Here is a 17,669-nt window from a genome sequence, read left to right on the forward strand (position 1 = left end):
CAAAAAATTCTCTATCGCATTATGATACATAACAAATACATGTTTCAAACGTGATAGCTCCTCTGCCGTAATTTAAAATTTACTGTTTTATTGCTCTATTATTGTCACGTTTGATTATTATAATTAGTACCGTTCCTTTATAGGTCCGCATGACGTCCTTGCAACTCTTTTGAACAATTTAAAGGTACAAGAACGCCAAAACCGTGTTTGCACCACCGTAGCTATTGCTATAGTTGCGGAAACTTGTTCACCGTTCACGGTTCTACCCGCCTTGATGAACGAATATCGAGTCCCAGAACTCAACGTTCAAAATGGAGTCCTTAAGTCGCTGTCATTTTTGTTTGAATATATCGGCGAGATGGGAAAAGATTATATTTATGCCGTAGCCCCGCTTCTGGAGGATGCTCTCATGGATAGGGATTTAGTCCACAGGTAAGTCATGAACTAAACGTTTTAGCTGAAATGGTCTTTTTAATTGAATTAAAGCTATATTCTGTACTATATTAAAGCTATATTCATTCACTGCAGGCGAAAGAATGTTAAAGTATTTAAAGTATTTTAGCTTGATGAAGTTGCTTTGTCAGAATTTAAACCTGCAAAGAAGAATATATAAACAACTAAAATCAATATAATGAAAAAAAGGTCAAAAGTAATATGAAAGCTCCCCACAACTTGGAAAAATAAGACTGTGTGACTAGAGAAAAAAAAAAGAAAAAGCAGAGTCATATATAGAACATTAACAATTACATTACATTACCAATTAAGATGAATTTATTTGCCAATTTTAATTCCAAATATTTTATTTTATTATACATTATTTTAGGCAAACAGCTTGTGCGGCCATTAAGCATATGGCTCTTGGTGTGTACGGATTCGGATGCGAAGATGCGCTCATCCATCTTCTGAACTATGTTTGGCCCAATATTTTCGAAACTTCTCCGCATTTGGTGCAAGCCTTCATGGACGCCATTGAAGGAATGAGAGTAGCGTTAGGGCCGATCAAAATTTTGCAGTATACGTTACAGGTAAGAAAATATCGTTATTTGGCATTTTCTATTATATTTTAGGAACTGAAACTTTTGATTTCTAAAACATCTGAAACGTAATTAAACTCAGTTGTTGCTCTGGAAACCTCCGAGTCTTTTAACATTATTGCCACAAATTGGTCGCATTGCTCCTGTAGTGATCCTTTCCCAAGTTAATATGCTCCTTTTCTAACTTGGCTGCACCGTACTGAAGACGACCAATAGTCAGAAATACGTATATACGGTTGCCTTCCTTCTTATACACATATTTTGTTATATTTTTTCCTTTGTTACGAGCTATGCCGATATCTTGTATCTTCCTTTTACTATCAACTCGCATTAACCTTTTTCTTGTCGTTTGAAACGTTCTAAACATTTGGCATTCCTTTCCTTAGGCAGCTGTAGCTTCCTCCGTGGATGTGTTAGGTGTTACTCTGGAAACCTCAGAGTCTTCTAACATTATTGCCACAAATTGGTCGCATTTAATAGGCTCCTTTTTTTTAAATTGGCTGCACCGTTTTTCATTTCTCTAATTGTTTTTACGTCAACGTCAACTTTTTTGACAATTAACAGGAGGCGAACGTTAGAATATTTATTAATTAAATGCGAAACTACAATTATTTTAGTATACCTATTGAATCTGACTAATTTTGTTTGGATTTAAGATGATTTTGACGAATAAATTAAATACTAAAAAACCAACAGCCCGATTACATAAAAACAATTTGTTTTAGTGACGAAAGTATTTTTTCTCTCAGTGCAAATGTGAGGTGTTGAGTACACACAATGTGAGGTGTAGAGTACACACAATGTAAGGTATTGGAGTGACACAAATCCTCACGTCTTTCGTGAAACACATACTCAATTTCCAAAAAAAAAAAAGAAAAAAACTAAATGTTTGGGCCGTTATTTTGGGAAACCATATAGTTGGGCCTGTTTTTCTCGATACTAACTTAACCGGTGAAGTGTATCTAAAAATGTTACAAAATGCAATTGAACCGTTAATACTTGAAATTCTGGAAGATAATACAGATGAATTCGACAACTTGGAAATAATGTTTCAACAAAATGGTTTTAGTAAGACGTTACCTAGATGAGGAATATCGTGGTAGATGGATTGCACGACGAGGTACGATAGAATGGCGAGCTCGGTCACCGGACCTCACACCATTAGATTTTTTTCTGTGGGGATACTTGAAATCTAAAGTTCACGCTACAGTATCCGACAATATTGACATTTTGAAACAACGAATTATTGAAAATTGTCAATTTCACCCGACACATTTGAACGAGTACGGCAGGAGTTTAGAAGTAGGATGCATTACTGTCAGGATCTGTATGGAGCACATTTTGAACGCTTACTATAAGAACTGGTTGTTAAATATTTATTAATTGAATAGAATTACAATTCAGAAGCTAAAATTTTAGTATTTATTTAATTTATTCAGCAAAATGAGCTTAAACTCAAACAAATATATTGAATAGGCATTTCCAATACCTTTCAAACGAGTTATCACTTGCCATAAGATCCCATTTAAAATTATCTGTCACAGTGGCGCTGTAACATCATCTGTCACTATTACGTCACCTATTGAGTAGCTAGTTGAGAAGCCTACGTCTGTTTATTACCTTCCTCCAAATTTCACTATTATGACAATAACCGTTCAAAAGATACGAGGGGTGGAACGGACGTGATAAACAAAATCTGCAGTTATTTTTGAATGGAGGCCATAAGTTAGTTGAAGACAAGATTTAAGACAACGAAATTGCTTTTCCCCTGTATTATCATTTCATATCCTGGTGTTCTTTGATATATTCGATAAATATATTACGAACTATTATTGTACTTCCACTTTTTGGTTTTATTAGTATAAGTATAATATGATTACTATAACTATTGCATAAAATACAATGAGGAAACCCTTTATTAACTATTAAAGTAATCCTTACCAGGTCATTCCAATTTGAAGTGACCCTTACAAGGATATTCCAATAGTTATTGAGCCCTGCACTCATGGGCTATTGAACCCTTAGTTTATTGACCTAAGGAATATGAAAATTCAAATTGAGGTTCGGTAAATGTTTTAGGTTATCTAAATGGTTTTTCCGATTATCTCAGGATCCATTTATTAGCAAAATTGGATGATATCTCCACATTGATGTCTTTCATTTAGTACATACATCGAGCTTAAGTGACATCTTTTGTTTATTTTTCAAGATTATAGTATAATATGTACTAAGATGTTTTTAATTTTTAGGGTCTCTTTCATCCAGCAAGGAAAGTGCGGGATGTGTATTGGAAGATCTACAACTCTTTATATATCGGCGGCCAGGATACACTCGTAGCAGGCTATCCAAGGATACTGAACGATCCAAAGAATCAGTACATTAGATATGAACTAGATTATGTGTTATAATTTGTGTAATGTATTGTTAGCGATCGTGTTTGATGCTTAGTTTAAGGATTTTTATAGAATTATAATGCTTATTGTATGGAAATTATCATAGTGTAAATGCAAAATAAATGTTTTGAAATGTTTAAAAGTGTTTTAAATTATTAATTTAAGTTTTATTTTTCAAAAAATGAGAAGCAGGAATTGAACTAATTGTTTTGAGGTTTTCGGGATGAACCTGTGTGTTTAGATGTTGTTTTAAGGGAAGTTTTCGAGTGAGGTATTACTTGCCATGTAATCCTTAACTCATGAAGGACGAAGTTTTCGAAAATCTTTATTTTACATAAATAATACAAATAACTCTTATGAATGGACAAAACTTACTTAGAAAAAGACAAAAATAATTATTAAATATATTAAAACCTAAAAATATTGCCTGTTGCCAAATGGCAACGCTAGGTTCCTATGGCTACATTAACCGAATGAAATAAAAGTAAAAAATATTCTATGAAATTGAGAGATAATCGGCAAAAAACTTTCTATAGCTGTGTATGAAATTTAACATTACACTTTGTGTACAAACCTACTTCACATTTGGCGCATCTTGTTCTCATGATCGACCTGCATTCTTCACCTGCACACCTAATTTTCTTTTTATTTGGTACTGGTTCCAGTAAATGCCCAACTCCATCGTACCTAATATCATCAGATACTCTATGAAAGGAACGACTTGAGAGTGAACTAGACGGTCGGCCACCTTGTTTTGCAGGCACTCCGTATTTGGTCAGATAGGCTTCCACAATTTCACGCCTAAACTCTAACTGTGTCAACTTGTTGCCGGATTTTTTATGTAGCACCCACGCATTTTGTATAGTCGCATCAAGCTCCAGTACCATTTTTTGCCCTCATTCCTATTCTAAAGCGGTTTATATTTTCGTCCATTAGGTCGGTGCCCCCCATTGCATTATTATATTTACCAATCAGGCATGGACTTTGAACCTGGATGATTTTCTTTTCAGCTTGTGAATATCTTTTCACGAGCGATTGTGGTTCCACCCCATAACATGTTGACGCTACACTTACGACGCTATTATCCAACCATCTTACAACTATAATACCAGTTTCTCTCTCGAGAATCGACTCTACATCACCCCTTTTGCGTTTCTGCATATTAGCTTTCGATTCTATAGGGCAGTTTTTGGGAATGCGATTTTCCCGTATTGTTCCGGTAAGGCTATAGCCACGATCCTTTATATGTTTCAAAAGGTGGAGGCTCGTAAATAAATTGTCGCAGAAAAATTTGTAAGGTAATCTTGATTTATCATTGGGCAGTTCATCGAGCATTGTGACGAATGGAGTCGCATATGCTCCAAAAACTTTATAATAATGATTATTTGCTTTGGGATCGGTTCCTTGGTACATGTTGAAGCTTACAAGATACCCACTTTTAGTGTTGAGGCACCAAACTTTGTATCCGAAACGAATCGGCTTTCCTTTTATGAACTGTTTACATGAGTGGCGTCCAAAGTATTTCACCATTCGTCGTAATTTAATTCGCCTTCAGGGACGTAATATTCTTTATATTTTTTCTGTAAATAGTCGGCTAAGGGTCTGATCTTGTAATATTTGTCCCTTTCATCGATGGCTTCATTATTTGCAAGGTGGAAAAAACGCCAAATTGTAAGGAACCGATCTCTTCGCATAGCGTTCATGACCATTGCATTACCCATATCGCCTTTCGTATCCCAGTAAAATTTTTTTCCCGGGAGCCAATTATACCCCGATAGAATCAAAATGGCAAAGAAACACCTCATTTCTCCTGCGGAAATTTTGGGGTCGGGAAAGTTCTTCTATAGTGCATAACTCGTGCATTGGTTCAGAATGTAACTAATTATATCCTCGTCGAAAAATAATTCGAACATCTCGACAGGTGTCAACGTATTGAATGGTTCGTAGCTATATTCTGGGAAACTAGCGGCATTGTCGACCAAATCACCCGTTATCCAATTTAGGGACTCGTATTCAATTTTCTTCACTTGAGAGGTAGTTTGTGGGATGAAACTTCCGCTGCTTTCCTGGGAAATATCCATCGCTTGAACTGCATCTTCTTCGATGTCGTCATCCTCCTTGTCTGCTTCTTCGCCATATATTTGCACCTCAACATTTGCTTCCAGCTGTTTTCTAGACAGATTGTCGATTAATCCTCCCCCATCCTCCTCGCCAGAATCTTCATCAGTGAGGTCTCTAATATTTGGGGGCTCAACATAAATATTTCTAACGTTGACGTCATCTTCGTAAACCATGTTCAAAGCTTCTTGTAGAGAGAAACCCCGCCTGAAAAAACAAGATGCCTGTAGATACTAGCGTTGCCATATGGCAACGCGATGAATAAAAACAAAATATTGTAAAAGATCGCTTTTTTTCAAGGGTTGTCAAATATTCACAGAGGGAAAATGACCTTTCTATTAGAGCATAATTGTTACTTTAGCCACTTAGATGTAATAGTTATTCAGAAGTAATTGACAAATTGAGCTACTTACACAAATCTTATATCCATTTTTACAACTATCAAAAACGGTGACTATAAAATCTCACAAACACCAACGAATTAAGTTTTTGTTAGGTGTATATCTTCAAATCACTTATTTTCTGCAGACCGGCACGTTCTTGGAAACAAAACAAACTAACATAACCTCAAAATAATAAGATTCGTACGTCAATACCAGTGTTGCCATATGGCAACTCCAGTCCTTCATGGGTTAAAATGGCATCCATCCGCAATTTTTAATGATAACGCCCTAAAAACGGAACTCTTCAAATTTAAGTTTTATGGTTCGGAAGATATTTTTTTTATTATTTAAATTTACGTGTCTCGACAACTACTAGTCATTGACACGAGAGACTGAAAACAATATTTACAATCTTAGTTAGAATTTTACAAGTTTGTGTACTATTAAATATATATACAAAATTTTTAAATATCTTATTGTGGGGATTCAACAAACAATGTACTATTACGAATTAATAGTAATTAAGTTAGCACGAACTATTCCTTTGATAGCTCTGGCAAGATAAATGAACTTTTACTCATAGGTGTAAATAATTATCAAAATTTAAATGGTTGTAATAAACAATCAAAAACAATTTATAGATACAGGTAAAACTTACCGCTTGGTCTAATTACCATGGTTTGCACTACTTTATGAAAGCAACGAACAAAACGAATTCAATATGATGGGATACGTCTTTCCCTATTAAGGATCACAAGATACAGACAAGCTTTAGCTAGTCAGGCTTTACCTGAACCTCTCAACGTCACATTAAACTTAACAATTAAAATAGTTAACCACATCAAATCCATCGCATTAAACACTAGGCTCTTTCTATGTCAAGAACTGAATAGTGATCAGGAAACCCTTTTGTTTCACACAGAAGTCCGGTGGTTATCCAAAGGAAATATGCTTGCAAGATTCTTCAATTTAAAGTCAGAAGTTGAAATTTTATTAATGACTTCAAAACAACAATCTTCACAGAAGATTTACAGATGATAAAACTATCTTTTACTTGGCTTATTTGTTTGACTTTTTTGAGACACTTAATGTCCTGAATCTGAAGCTTCAAGGCCGTAAAAACCTCTTAAACACTTATAATGAAATTAAGGGGTTTATAGAAAAAATATCGCTTTGGCAACGCCGCCTTCACAGTTCCAAGCCAAACTTTTCTTCTTTTCCTAAACTGAACGACCTCCTCGATGATATTCAAACCCTTCCACTACATCTAGTTTCGGATTTGAAAGACGTCATATCACGGCATTTGGAAGAACTGAAAAATCAAATTCGAAAGTACTTTCCAGATGTTAGCTCGGAAAACTGGGAATTTAAGTTGACAAGAGATCCTTTTCATATCTAAGTTGACATTCTTCCAGTTAACCTTCAAGAGCAGGCAATTGAGCTAAAATATGATTCACAAGCAAAAGCAGATTTTGCAAACATGGACTTGGAAGAATTTTGGTTAACCTACTTTCCTGTTTACCCAGAAGTGGCTTTAGTATCTGCGAAGTTATTAGTCCCGTTTTCATCCACATATCTTTGCGAATCTGGATTTTCTGCATTGGCGCAGTTTCAACCGAATATCGAAAAACTTGTCAAGAACAGACAATGCCAACTCTCTCATTGAAAGTGCAAAAACGCTCTTTAAAGACTTTCAACTTTATATGCGTATTTGATTTTTTGATTATTCTTTTTCTCAAATAAATAAACACTGTTAAGTTTAATGAGACATCAAATAAACTTTCGTATTTAAATATATCTGGATTTTTATTTTGCATCCCAGCTTTTGCTAACGTAGAGTTAGCATCGTCAGTTTCACAATTTCACTGTTCTAACTTGAACCAACCAATTATTGACTGGAGGGGAGGCGTGAGCTATCTTCAGTGTTCATAGGGGGCGCCAGTGCTAATAGGTTGAGAACCGCTGGACTAGTGGGTGTTGTGAGCTTAAGGTTCTTAGTGAGTGAATCGGTGACAGTGAGTCGGTGCATACGGCTTTTTGGTGTGACTTCCAGAGCTTTATGTATTCCATATAATTCCGCTGTATGTATACTACATATTGTAGGAAGACGAAATGACGCTATTGTTTGGCCTTTTGTAGTAACTGCGCAGCTTGTACCATATTCATTCTTACTAGTATTTGTGCAAAATATTGTGTCAAACTTTTTCATATCTATCATTTTATTGAACCTTGTCTAAGTAGAAGGGTGGGAGTTTCCTTTTTATCATAGTTACATAGACTAGTGTTAAAAGTAGGCAGCTTTCTGGTCCAAGGCGGGGTATAAGATATATAAATAGGGGTCATATTTGAGAAATCTATATTGTTAATTAACTTGTGTAATTTTTATCGTGTCTAATTAAGCGAAAAGTAAAAAACTGGACATATTAAAATTCCGAATAAACTAAACAAATCTAACTAAAATGTTCAAACACATATTTAATATTTGCAATCACTAGGTAACTTTACTAGATTTTTGCGGATATTAAACACAGCAGCAAACGATGTTCACTCGTTCACAGAGACGAATCGACAGAAGATATTGGGTTGGGGGAATTTAAGTGTGAACTGTATAAACATACAGTTCACACTCAACTGTGTGACATAATTAAAAACCTGAATTACTTTATAAACATTTATTTACATAAACACATTGTGACTAAATGTCTAAATTACATAATTAACGCCTTCGTTTGGAATTATACCTATCCTCACTATCAGATCTTCTTTTTCTATCTCCGCTCCTACTTCTTCTCCGTTCTTTACTCCTGTTTCGCTTCCTGTCTCGATCATCTCTGTTTTTTTGTTTTCTTCTATCACTGTCAGTATCAGAATCCCGATTCCTACTAGCGTGTGACTTCACCTTTTTGGACGACTTTCCCTTTCTTTGTCTTTCATCATCTGACGATTCATCACTACTGTCACATTTGGGCTTATTTTTCTTTTCGGGTTGCTTTTCTAGTTTTTCTAACTTTCTGCAACCAAAAACATTAATAATATTAGTAATATATTCTATTAACTTTAAGGAGATGGAATAGGAATACCAATCAGCTGGAAGACCATCCTGGAGGTGGTTCAAAAAACTAGCAAGGGATGAGAGGATACATTATTCATTGAAGGACGAGGAAAAGAAACAGGAAATGACTGCAGATAAACTCGGGTACAATAAAAGTAAAATAAAGAAAGATAGTCAAGATAACAAAAATAAAAGACGAAGGCAACAGGACAAAAAAATAAAGAGTTGAAAATAAGCACATGGAACATAAGAGCTTGCTTCAGGAAAAATGCTAGAAATAGGAAAAGAACTCAAAAAGTATAAAATAGATATTACAGCACTGCAAGAATTATGTTGGGAGGTACAAGGACAGATTGATAAACATAACTTTACAATGTTATTACTATTTAATGGGAATTAGCCACAATTAATGGTTAAAGTAAGTTTATTGACGTTTGTCAAGTGGAAATTGAAATGTCAATAAACTTACTTTAACCATTAATTGTGGCTTGTTCCCATTTAAATAGCAATTACTTTAAAATGCCACAAGAAAATAGCTTCAGAACAATATTTACAATGTTATATTCAGGAAGAAAGAAGCAAGGGCAACAATGGGTGGGATTCATGATACCAAGGCACCTAAGAGAGAAAATGATAAATTTCAAGCCAATATGCGAAAGGATGGCCTATGTTAGAGTCAACAACAAACCATTTAATATATCAGTCTTGAACTTATATGTCCTCACAGAAACAAGCAATGCAAACGAAAAATAAATCTTTTTGATAGGGTCGTAGAGGAACTAGAAGAAATACCCAAAGAAGATGTCATATTTGTACTAGGAGACCTCAATGCCCAGATTGGAAAAGAGGACTTTTTACAACAAATTGCAGGAAAGAATATGTAATCTAGCAACAAGAACAAATTTGTTAATTAATAAGCTCAAGTTAATCAATAAGCTGAACACCCTAAAATACATAAGGTAACATGGAGGCCACCAGATCAGAAAACATACAGTCAAATTAATCACATAATGATTAATAAACGAAAACAATCGTCAATAAAAGATGTAAGAACATTTAGAGGTGCGTGTGCAGATCCAGATCACTACATGGTCAGAGCCACTATAAGACAAAAAGTTAAAATTGAAACAAAACAGAAAAACTAACATAAAAAGTGGAATGTCAATAGAATGAGTAATGAAAAAGTAAGAAAAAAATATGAAGAGGCAGTAACAGTTCAAATAAAAGAGAAATATAAAGCAGAAGATATAAACACAGAATGGGAGACGATTAAAAAATCAAGAGAAGAAAGTGCAAATATGCAGGTAGGTAAAAGTCAGGATAAAACATAAAACGGATGGTATAAGCAAGAATGTAAAGAAATAACAGAAAAAAAAGTGCAAGCCTGAATTAAATGGCTAAGAACAGATAAAGAGAAACACAGAGAAGAATATGAAAAATTAAGAAAGAATGCTAAGAAAGTGATAAGGCAAAATAAAAGAAGATGGGTAGACGAACAAATTCAGGAAATAGAGCAGGAAAGAAAAAACAGTAAAACGAAAAATTTTTACAAAAAGATTAAAGACCAAAACAAAAAATACAAAGGCAAAACAAACGGAATAAAAAATAGAGAGAAAACAGTGATAATAGAGGATCAAGAATACAAGCAAGTATGGAGGGATTACTACAGCGAGCTCTTGGCGAAGGAACCAACAGGAGAAGAAATGCATAACGATGAGGAAACTGTGCACGAAGAAGAAGCAGACGAAGTTGATGAAGTAAACATCGAAATTTCAAAAAAATCAACATTAGAGGAATTGGATAAAGTAATACAAAGAAGCAAAAATGTAAAAGCCCCTGGGAAAGATGGAATTAATATGGATTTAATAAAATACAGAGGAATGGAACTGAGAGGAAAAATACTGGCACTATTGAAAAATATATGGCAAGAAGGGAAAATGCCAGGGGACTGGGACATAGGGCAGATCATAACAATACATACAAAGGGAGACCAACAAATTTGTGAAAATTATAGAGGAATAACGTTACTAAATACAACATAAAGTATTGACATCAAAAATAAAAAGAAGGTTATCAAAGATCACAAAGAAGACAGTAGGACAGTACCAATATGGATTCACAGAAGGAAGATCTACAATAGGTGTAATACACACAATAAAACAAATAATGGAAAAAGCAAAAGAATATAAATTAGAATTGGGAATGTTATTCATAGATATCAAACAGGCATTTGATTCAATTAAAAGGAAAGGATTAATGAGAGCACTTGAATTAAAAATTTCACATAAACTCAGAAAATTAATAGAAATGACAATCAGAACTACAAAAATAAGCATAAAGACACAAAGAGTAGAGACAGAGGAATTCAGTATAAATAAAGGGATGAAACAAGGAGATGCCTTATCAACAACGCTATTTAATCTAGTATTAGAATATGTACTACGAAATATAAATAAAGAAAGTCTCAGAACAAGAGGTGGTCAAATAATCGCCTATACAGACGATATTACTATTATTGCAAATAACAGAAAAATAATGAAAGAAATGCTAGAAGAAATAAGAGAGAAAGGGGAGGTAATGGGACTAAGATTAAATCAAGAAAAAACAAAAATATTAAGATTAGAGAAAAAGCCAATTAAAGAAAAAATCAAAATAGGAAGGTTCTGAGTTTGAAGAAGTAGAATACTTCAAATACCTAGGAGTTACAATAAGCAAAACCGGAGAAAGGAAGTCCGAAATATGGGCCCCATGCTGGGGTTAAATAATAAATTTAAAAACTAGTGTAAACCTTTAGAATACAATTACCAAGCAGAAATTTAACAAAACAACATGTCTAAAAACAGAGAAAACGAATTAATTTTAAATTGTACTATATAGGTCAGAGAAACTAGTTTGGACTAAAATAAACATACTTGCAGAACTACTCAACTCGAAGTTAAGAAGAAAGTAAGGAACAAAAATTACATGCATAAGCCGTGTGGACAAGGATCTGCTGATGAGATAAAATACAGCATATTAGAAGAGGCTGTAATATAGAAATAATACTACAACATCAAAATACTGATAATAGAATCTGATCCACAAAAAAATATTTGCAAATTGATTAATTAAATAATTTAAGCCATCTGTTATGATCATTTACAGCTACAAAATACTTTTTTTAAAAATATATTTACCTCAATAAAGCTTTCTTCTGCTTCTTGGTAAGTGACTTCAAAAATGTGGTTTCTTCATTGGCGTCTTCATCTTCACTAACTAAAAGATGCTTGTTAGCTTCAACAGTATTAACGTGTTGTTTTTTTAAAGCCAATCCATCATCCAACATCTGTTGCACCAAAGACTTTTGATCCATTACTGTGGCATTTTCTAAAGATCTGGCTGCACTCATCGAGAGACTGTACATTGGACATTCTTTATCTAGAAAAGGATTGTTATATTTATATTTTATTGAATGGAACATAAGTAACTTATATGCTGTTTGAAAGTTATTGATAGCACAATCATTTTATTCCTATGAAATTTAAGTATCATATCACATTGCTTGACTATAGTCTTAAATGTAGATGTGGATAAATTTCTGTAAGAAATGTATCCAAGTGTTGCTACGCTACTGGTAGCAATTAATTTACACTTCTTAAAGTATACCTAAGTAAATTCTCCAGCAAAAATTCTCATGAAAGCCGATAATGTATTCAAAAGATATTTTTACCCATAGATTAACTTTCTCCAATCAATTCCAAAAATTTCTCTGTTAGACAAAAATTCAAAAGGTTGGTTCTATCTACCTCTGTATAGAAATATCGAAGTTGTCCCCCCCCCCCCCGAAGTAGTCAGGTATTGAAAATCGGAATTTTAGTCAGTATAACATTGTAACCCAGCTTAGTTGGTTGCTCTCGCATATTAATGTTTAGTTTCATATTCGATTAAATTCAACGCATTTCTGGTTTAAGAGTTTAGACTCTCGCATACAGTATCAAATTGTATCCCAGCTGAGCTGGTCGCTTCTTGTTTTAGAGTTTTATCTCTTGCATTTTAGTTATTGTTACCTAGCTTATAGTTAAAAGCTGAACGCTCATTATTAATCAAGTATATTAATATAGAAGAAAACGTCCTTAGTTGAAGTGATAATTATTAGTAACATTTTAATCTGTATCAGTGCTAGTGTAGTGTGTCGTGGACTAGTGTGGACAGTGATTGGCTGTTTTCAATAAAAGAACTTGTGCTAAAACTTTGGCCTAATATTAATTTAGTTGTAGTAACATTCAATTATTAAACTATGTATTGTTTAAATTGATTGTGTTCTTATTTCCCACGCCAGTGGGTGGTACTTCAAGAAGGAAGTAATTACAAGACTTAGTACGCTCTAGATGGTAGCAAGATCGCCATCCTAATTTGTTGAACAAATGTCCGTTTAATTCTACCAAGATGAACACCTCACTCATACTGCCTGGAGTGTCCTTGCTAAACATGACCTGAGTTGGAAGGAAAAGCAACCATTTATAGACTTTTGAAACAACAAAAGCAAGAAACTATAAGAGATGTACTGAAAATGTCAACAGGAAGAAAACCACAGCACATAGACCATATTGTAAAACAAGGCAATCAAAGAAAAGTGCATTTATTTTGTTTTCAAAAAAAGATATCTACTTTCCAAAGCTTTCAATTACCTAGTTTTCATTTTGTGATTAAATAACTTTTTCTTGTTACCTAATATCACCACTAGATGGTTGATATATTGTTATAGTTCGTCCCAAACTCTTCTTTCAGTGCGTCATAGTTGATCGAATTCTCTATAACGCATTAAGCTAGAAGTGACAGAAAAAAACGTGAGTCTGTGATTATTATACAGAGAACTTATAAAATTATTTATCGTTTAGGGTATTTGTATATTAAAGCGAATTCTACTTACGGATGTATAATTGGTTGGAGTTTATAATACGCTAAATAGATATCCAATCAATGATGCGCATAAATATAATTTGATAAAATCATAATTGTCATTCCAGGTTAGTATTTTCAGACATTTTACAGTGAAAATTTAATTTTGTATTTATTGTCATAAAAATATTTTAAATATGCCGAGATATACCGAGAAGGAACAAAGAATAATATTAAAATTATTTAATTATTTTCAATTAGGAAAAGAGGCTGGAACAACTTTATTACCAGTTTCTACCGTTCATTAACCAATAACTATGAACATGTTATTAGAACTCGTATATACAGAATGTCTAGTGAAGGTTTGTATCAAAATATAGTTTGCCATAACCTACTGAAATATCACTAGCGTTTTTAAATTTGTTCTTGTTAATTTTAGACCAACATGTTACCCTTCATACCAAAAATACCAAATTCAAGTTGAACTAAATACTCTTTAGTAAAATGTTTAAAAGGGAGACATATACGTGTTTCAACAACCATGATGACACTTGAATTATTGGAGATGGTAAATCTTAGCTAATTAAGCACTTTCCTTGGAATGTATAGAATAGGAATTATGACAAACTGCCGTTCCAATATAATGCGCAATAAAAATTTATATACAGGACGAAACCTTTAATATGTAAATTAAAAATTTTACCTTTAATATTAAAAAACAATTTTGAATTGTTAAAGTTTTTATTTTATATTTAAAAACAAATAACCTTTTTACATTTAACCGATCACTATCCTGCAACTGTCAGATTTAACTAAAATGTCATGCAATAATTCTCGACATTCTTAAAATCCTATATGACGTCAAAATTAGTGACGCACTGAAAGAAGGGTTTGGGACAGACTGTACTTATTATCATTATATGAAGCATATTTACTTCAGTTATAAGATATATTATAGTTTATCTAGGCACAATTTTCCAACATACATTATGCTTCCTAATGCTATCAAAGAGATTGGCTTTCAAATCAAGGTTGTCGGACATATTTCCTAAAATTTAGGAAGTTTATATATTATGAAAATATTCTCTGTAATTTAGTATTTAATTGTTAGTCAATGACACTCTTAGAAAGATAATATGAAAATATTCTTAAAAAATTTATAAATTAATTAATTAGGTAGGTACTTAATATTACAATGGAGCCAGTTTTAAATCGATGTTGCCATATTGATGGTTTTAATCTTAATACTCTTGTATATGATTCCTCATTTCATTCCGACAAGTGAGAGTTTTAGATTAACAGTGAAATTCAAAAATGTAACTAAAGGTTTTAAGTTTTTAGAAGCCTATTTTGGGAACAAAAAATTAGAGAGGTTATTTTTAGCACGTTTTTTGAAATCATCACCAGAACTGTTTTCGTCATTAAAAAATACTTCGGATTGAACTGTCTTGGAAAATGTTTTTTTTTTATTTATAAATTTAAAATGATGGCAAATATGTGGCAGATCTTGCATTTTTTACATTGTAAAGTATATCTCAAGGTACAATAAGTATTTTTAAATTCAATGGGATCATGTAGAGAAGACCAGGAGCTTCACCAGTAGCAGAGTAATTATATGTAATACTATGGCGTTTTGGCGACCATTTGAAATGAGACATCAATATGCATCATCATCAGAATTATCAATAAAAGACAATAATATCAATGACAGCCTCAAATTAAAAAACAAAGATTTATACATTCAATGTAAACACATTGTTTTAAATATGATTAAGTGTTTGAAATAAGAAAATACTGGAATAATAACGTAATTCTTTTGAGAATTCATGTATTAAGAAAAATCGGGTATAAGACAATATATATACAGTTGTTAAATTAGGAACTGTTACAGATCATACCTTAAAACAAAAGCTACCAAATAAAACATTGGTTAGGATTTTGTGATTACTCCCATACTATTGCATTTTTAATCCAATCGAAATGGTTTAAGGGTACCGTAAAAAATGATTATGAAAATATAATCAGTCACCAACTTTAAGAGCAGTGATCCTTGAGAATATTCTAGAGGTAATTAGTGGCATTTTAAGCGATGTATGGAAAAATTGCGAAGCTCATGTTATAAAAATAAAAAACGAATATCCTGTTTTAACGCCAATAGCACCATTAGTTATCCAACCTGGGAACAATTCTACTTCAGAAGACGACTTCAGACAATTCTTGTTCTCCATTCTAATCAATTTCCTTTACAACTATCGTCATGTATCTTAAAAACTTGTTTTTTGTTTCTTGCATATTTTTATAGAGTCAGAAAAAAGCAAAAAAAATAAAAACAAAAAAATAATAAAAACAAAATGCAAAAAAATCTAACTGTATAAGTTTTAATTTGTTATTTGACAATTTTCAAATTGATACAAAATATACAGATATACTAAAACCATTTTTCTTTTTAAATTTAAAACAAAAATTGATAAAATTAAACAATATGTTTTTTCTCAAAATGTATGTTTTGCTTCATTTCCTTACCAAGTTGGCATTGGCCTCAATGAGATTAAAAAGCTGACTATAGTAAACATACTTTGGAAGAAGTATATTTCCACTTACCTGTATTAATATGGCCCCACTTGTGACATTTAATACATCTGACATTCCTCACTTGAATTCCAAAAGGCTGATCTCGAATTTCTTGATCTCCTTTACAATAACTCTCCCTAGGAGCATTATACTTTCTTTGCCATTCAAATTTGTATTCAGGCTCATTATCTTCTCTCTCCCTTTCCTTTCTTGCCCCAGGAGGAGGTTCATACATGAAACTAATGCTTAATTTGTCTTTACTTTCCTTGCTGAGCATAGCTTTGTTGTCATGTAAATCCTGTTCTTTTTCATACTGCTGACGGAGTTCCTCTTGTTTCTTTTTGTAAGCTTCTGCTTTCTGTTCTGCCATCCATACCTGTAAATTAGTTTGATAGTTAGTAATATATAAAAATCTAGTATTATTAAGATTATTCTGCATTAACAACAATAGGGAAAGATAATAGAACCATTTGTCAAATATATTGTAGATCATTATAATTTACAAAAAAATAAATAGAAATTTAAGCAATGCAATTGAAGTACTGTTCATTTCGTGAATCCTGATACGAGATTGATAATAGAAAAAATATACTTTTGCAATAGGGGACTAAAGCAAAAATTAATAAAATATATGACTCATTGTTTACAAATGATAAAAAATAAAACCCAGACTTGACAGAAGAAAAACACAAAGATTCTCAGAGTGAAGATGTGATGATAAATATACAACTACTTGTTATATATAGGGAATATCCTGGGATGATAATCTGATGGGTAAAATCTAAAGCATGACAATGGAGAATTGTAAAATAGATAAGTTCTGATTAAAATTAAAATATTAATATATTATCTACTTACCCTTTTTAAATTATCCCTGGAGGCTGGGTGGAAGAACTTTTTACACATGTAATTATTAAATCCTTTCCCCATATTGATAGATTATCCTGGACACCTGCGAAATTAAGAAATGTAGAATCCACTGCTAATGGTGAAATTCGTCTAGTATGGAGTATTATTTGTCCTAATGATAATGATGAGGTATCTTTTTAAAAAATTGAATTTGTTTATCTATACTCCTACAATTCCTCTTATAAAACTGTTTTTCTTGATAAAAAAAAATCAGACTGACGTCTGACGTCACTGACGTGAGTCACTTATATTTATGTCATGTGTAATGTATCAATCGATGTGAAGTAGGCAACTATTTACACTTACAGACCCTAAAAAATTTCATAGGCGG

The 17,669-nt window shown here is 32.8% G+C and overlaps 2 protein-coding genes across 3 annotated transcripts in view; one reads left to right on the forward strand and one right to left on the reverse strand.

Moving 5' to 3' along the window:
• Sf3b1 (splicing factor 3b subunit 1) overlaps positions 1–3,569 on the forward strand; it is a 32,665-nt gene extending 29,096 nt beyond the window's left edge. For both annotated transcript variants that reach the window (XM_072532234.1, XM_072532235.1), the window contains 3 exons: positions 144–432; positions 824–1,025; positions 3,284–3,569. In XM_072532234.1, the coding sequence (XP_072388335.1) occupies positions 144–432; positions 824–1,025; positions 3,284–3,442 (650 nt within the window). In that variant the 3' untranslated portion in view covers positions 3,443–3,569. The remainder of the gene's footprint in view (positions 1–143; positions 433–823; positions 1,026–3,283) is intronic.
• Positions 3,570–8,585: 5,016 nt separating this feature from the next.
• On the reverse strand, positions 8,586–17,529 carry LOC140441485 (corepressor interacting with RBPJ 1). The gene is made up of 4 exons (XM_072532240.1): positions 17,288–17,529; positions 16,460–16,805; positions 12,157–12,397; positions 8,586–8,939 (listed from the first exon to the last, which is right to left on the reverse strand). The coding sequence occupies exons 1-4, from the start codon at positions 17,357–17,359 to the stop codon at positions 8,645–8,647; spliced, it is 954 nt and encodes a 317-aa protein (XP_072388341.1). The 5' UTR covers positions 17,360–17,529; the 3' UTR covers positions 8,586–8,644.
• Positions 17,530–17,669: the final 140 nt, after the last annotated feature.

This window comes from Diabrotica undecimpunctata, chromosome 5 (genome assembly GCF_040954645.1).
Source record: "Diabrotica undecimpunctata isolate CICGRU chromosome 5, icDiaUnde3, whole genome shotgun sequence".
Lineage (NCBI taxonomy): Eukaryota > Metazoa > Arthropoda > Insecta > Coleoptera > Chrysomelidae > Diabrotica > Diabrotica undecimpunctata.

Excerpts from the sequence above, each read along its gene's own strand:
- LOC140441485 (XM_072532240.1), bottom strand. The coding sequence starts at position 17,359 with ATGGGGAAAGGATTTAATAATTACATGTGTAAAAAGTTCTTCCACCCA. Across the intron at positions 16,806-17,287 it reads CCAGGGATAATTTAAAAAGG|GTATGGATGGCAGAACAGAA; the intron begins GTAAGTAGATAA and ends ACTAATTTACAG. Across the intron at positions 8,940-12,156 it reads CAGAAGAAAGCTTTATTGAG|AAAGTTAGAAAAACTAGAAA; the intron begins GTAAATATATTT and ends TTTTGGTTGCAG.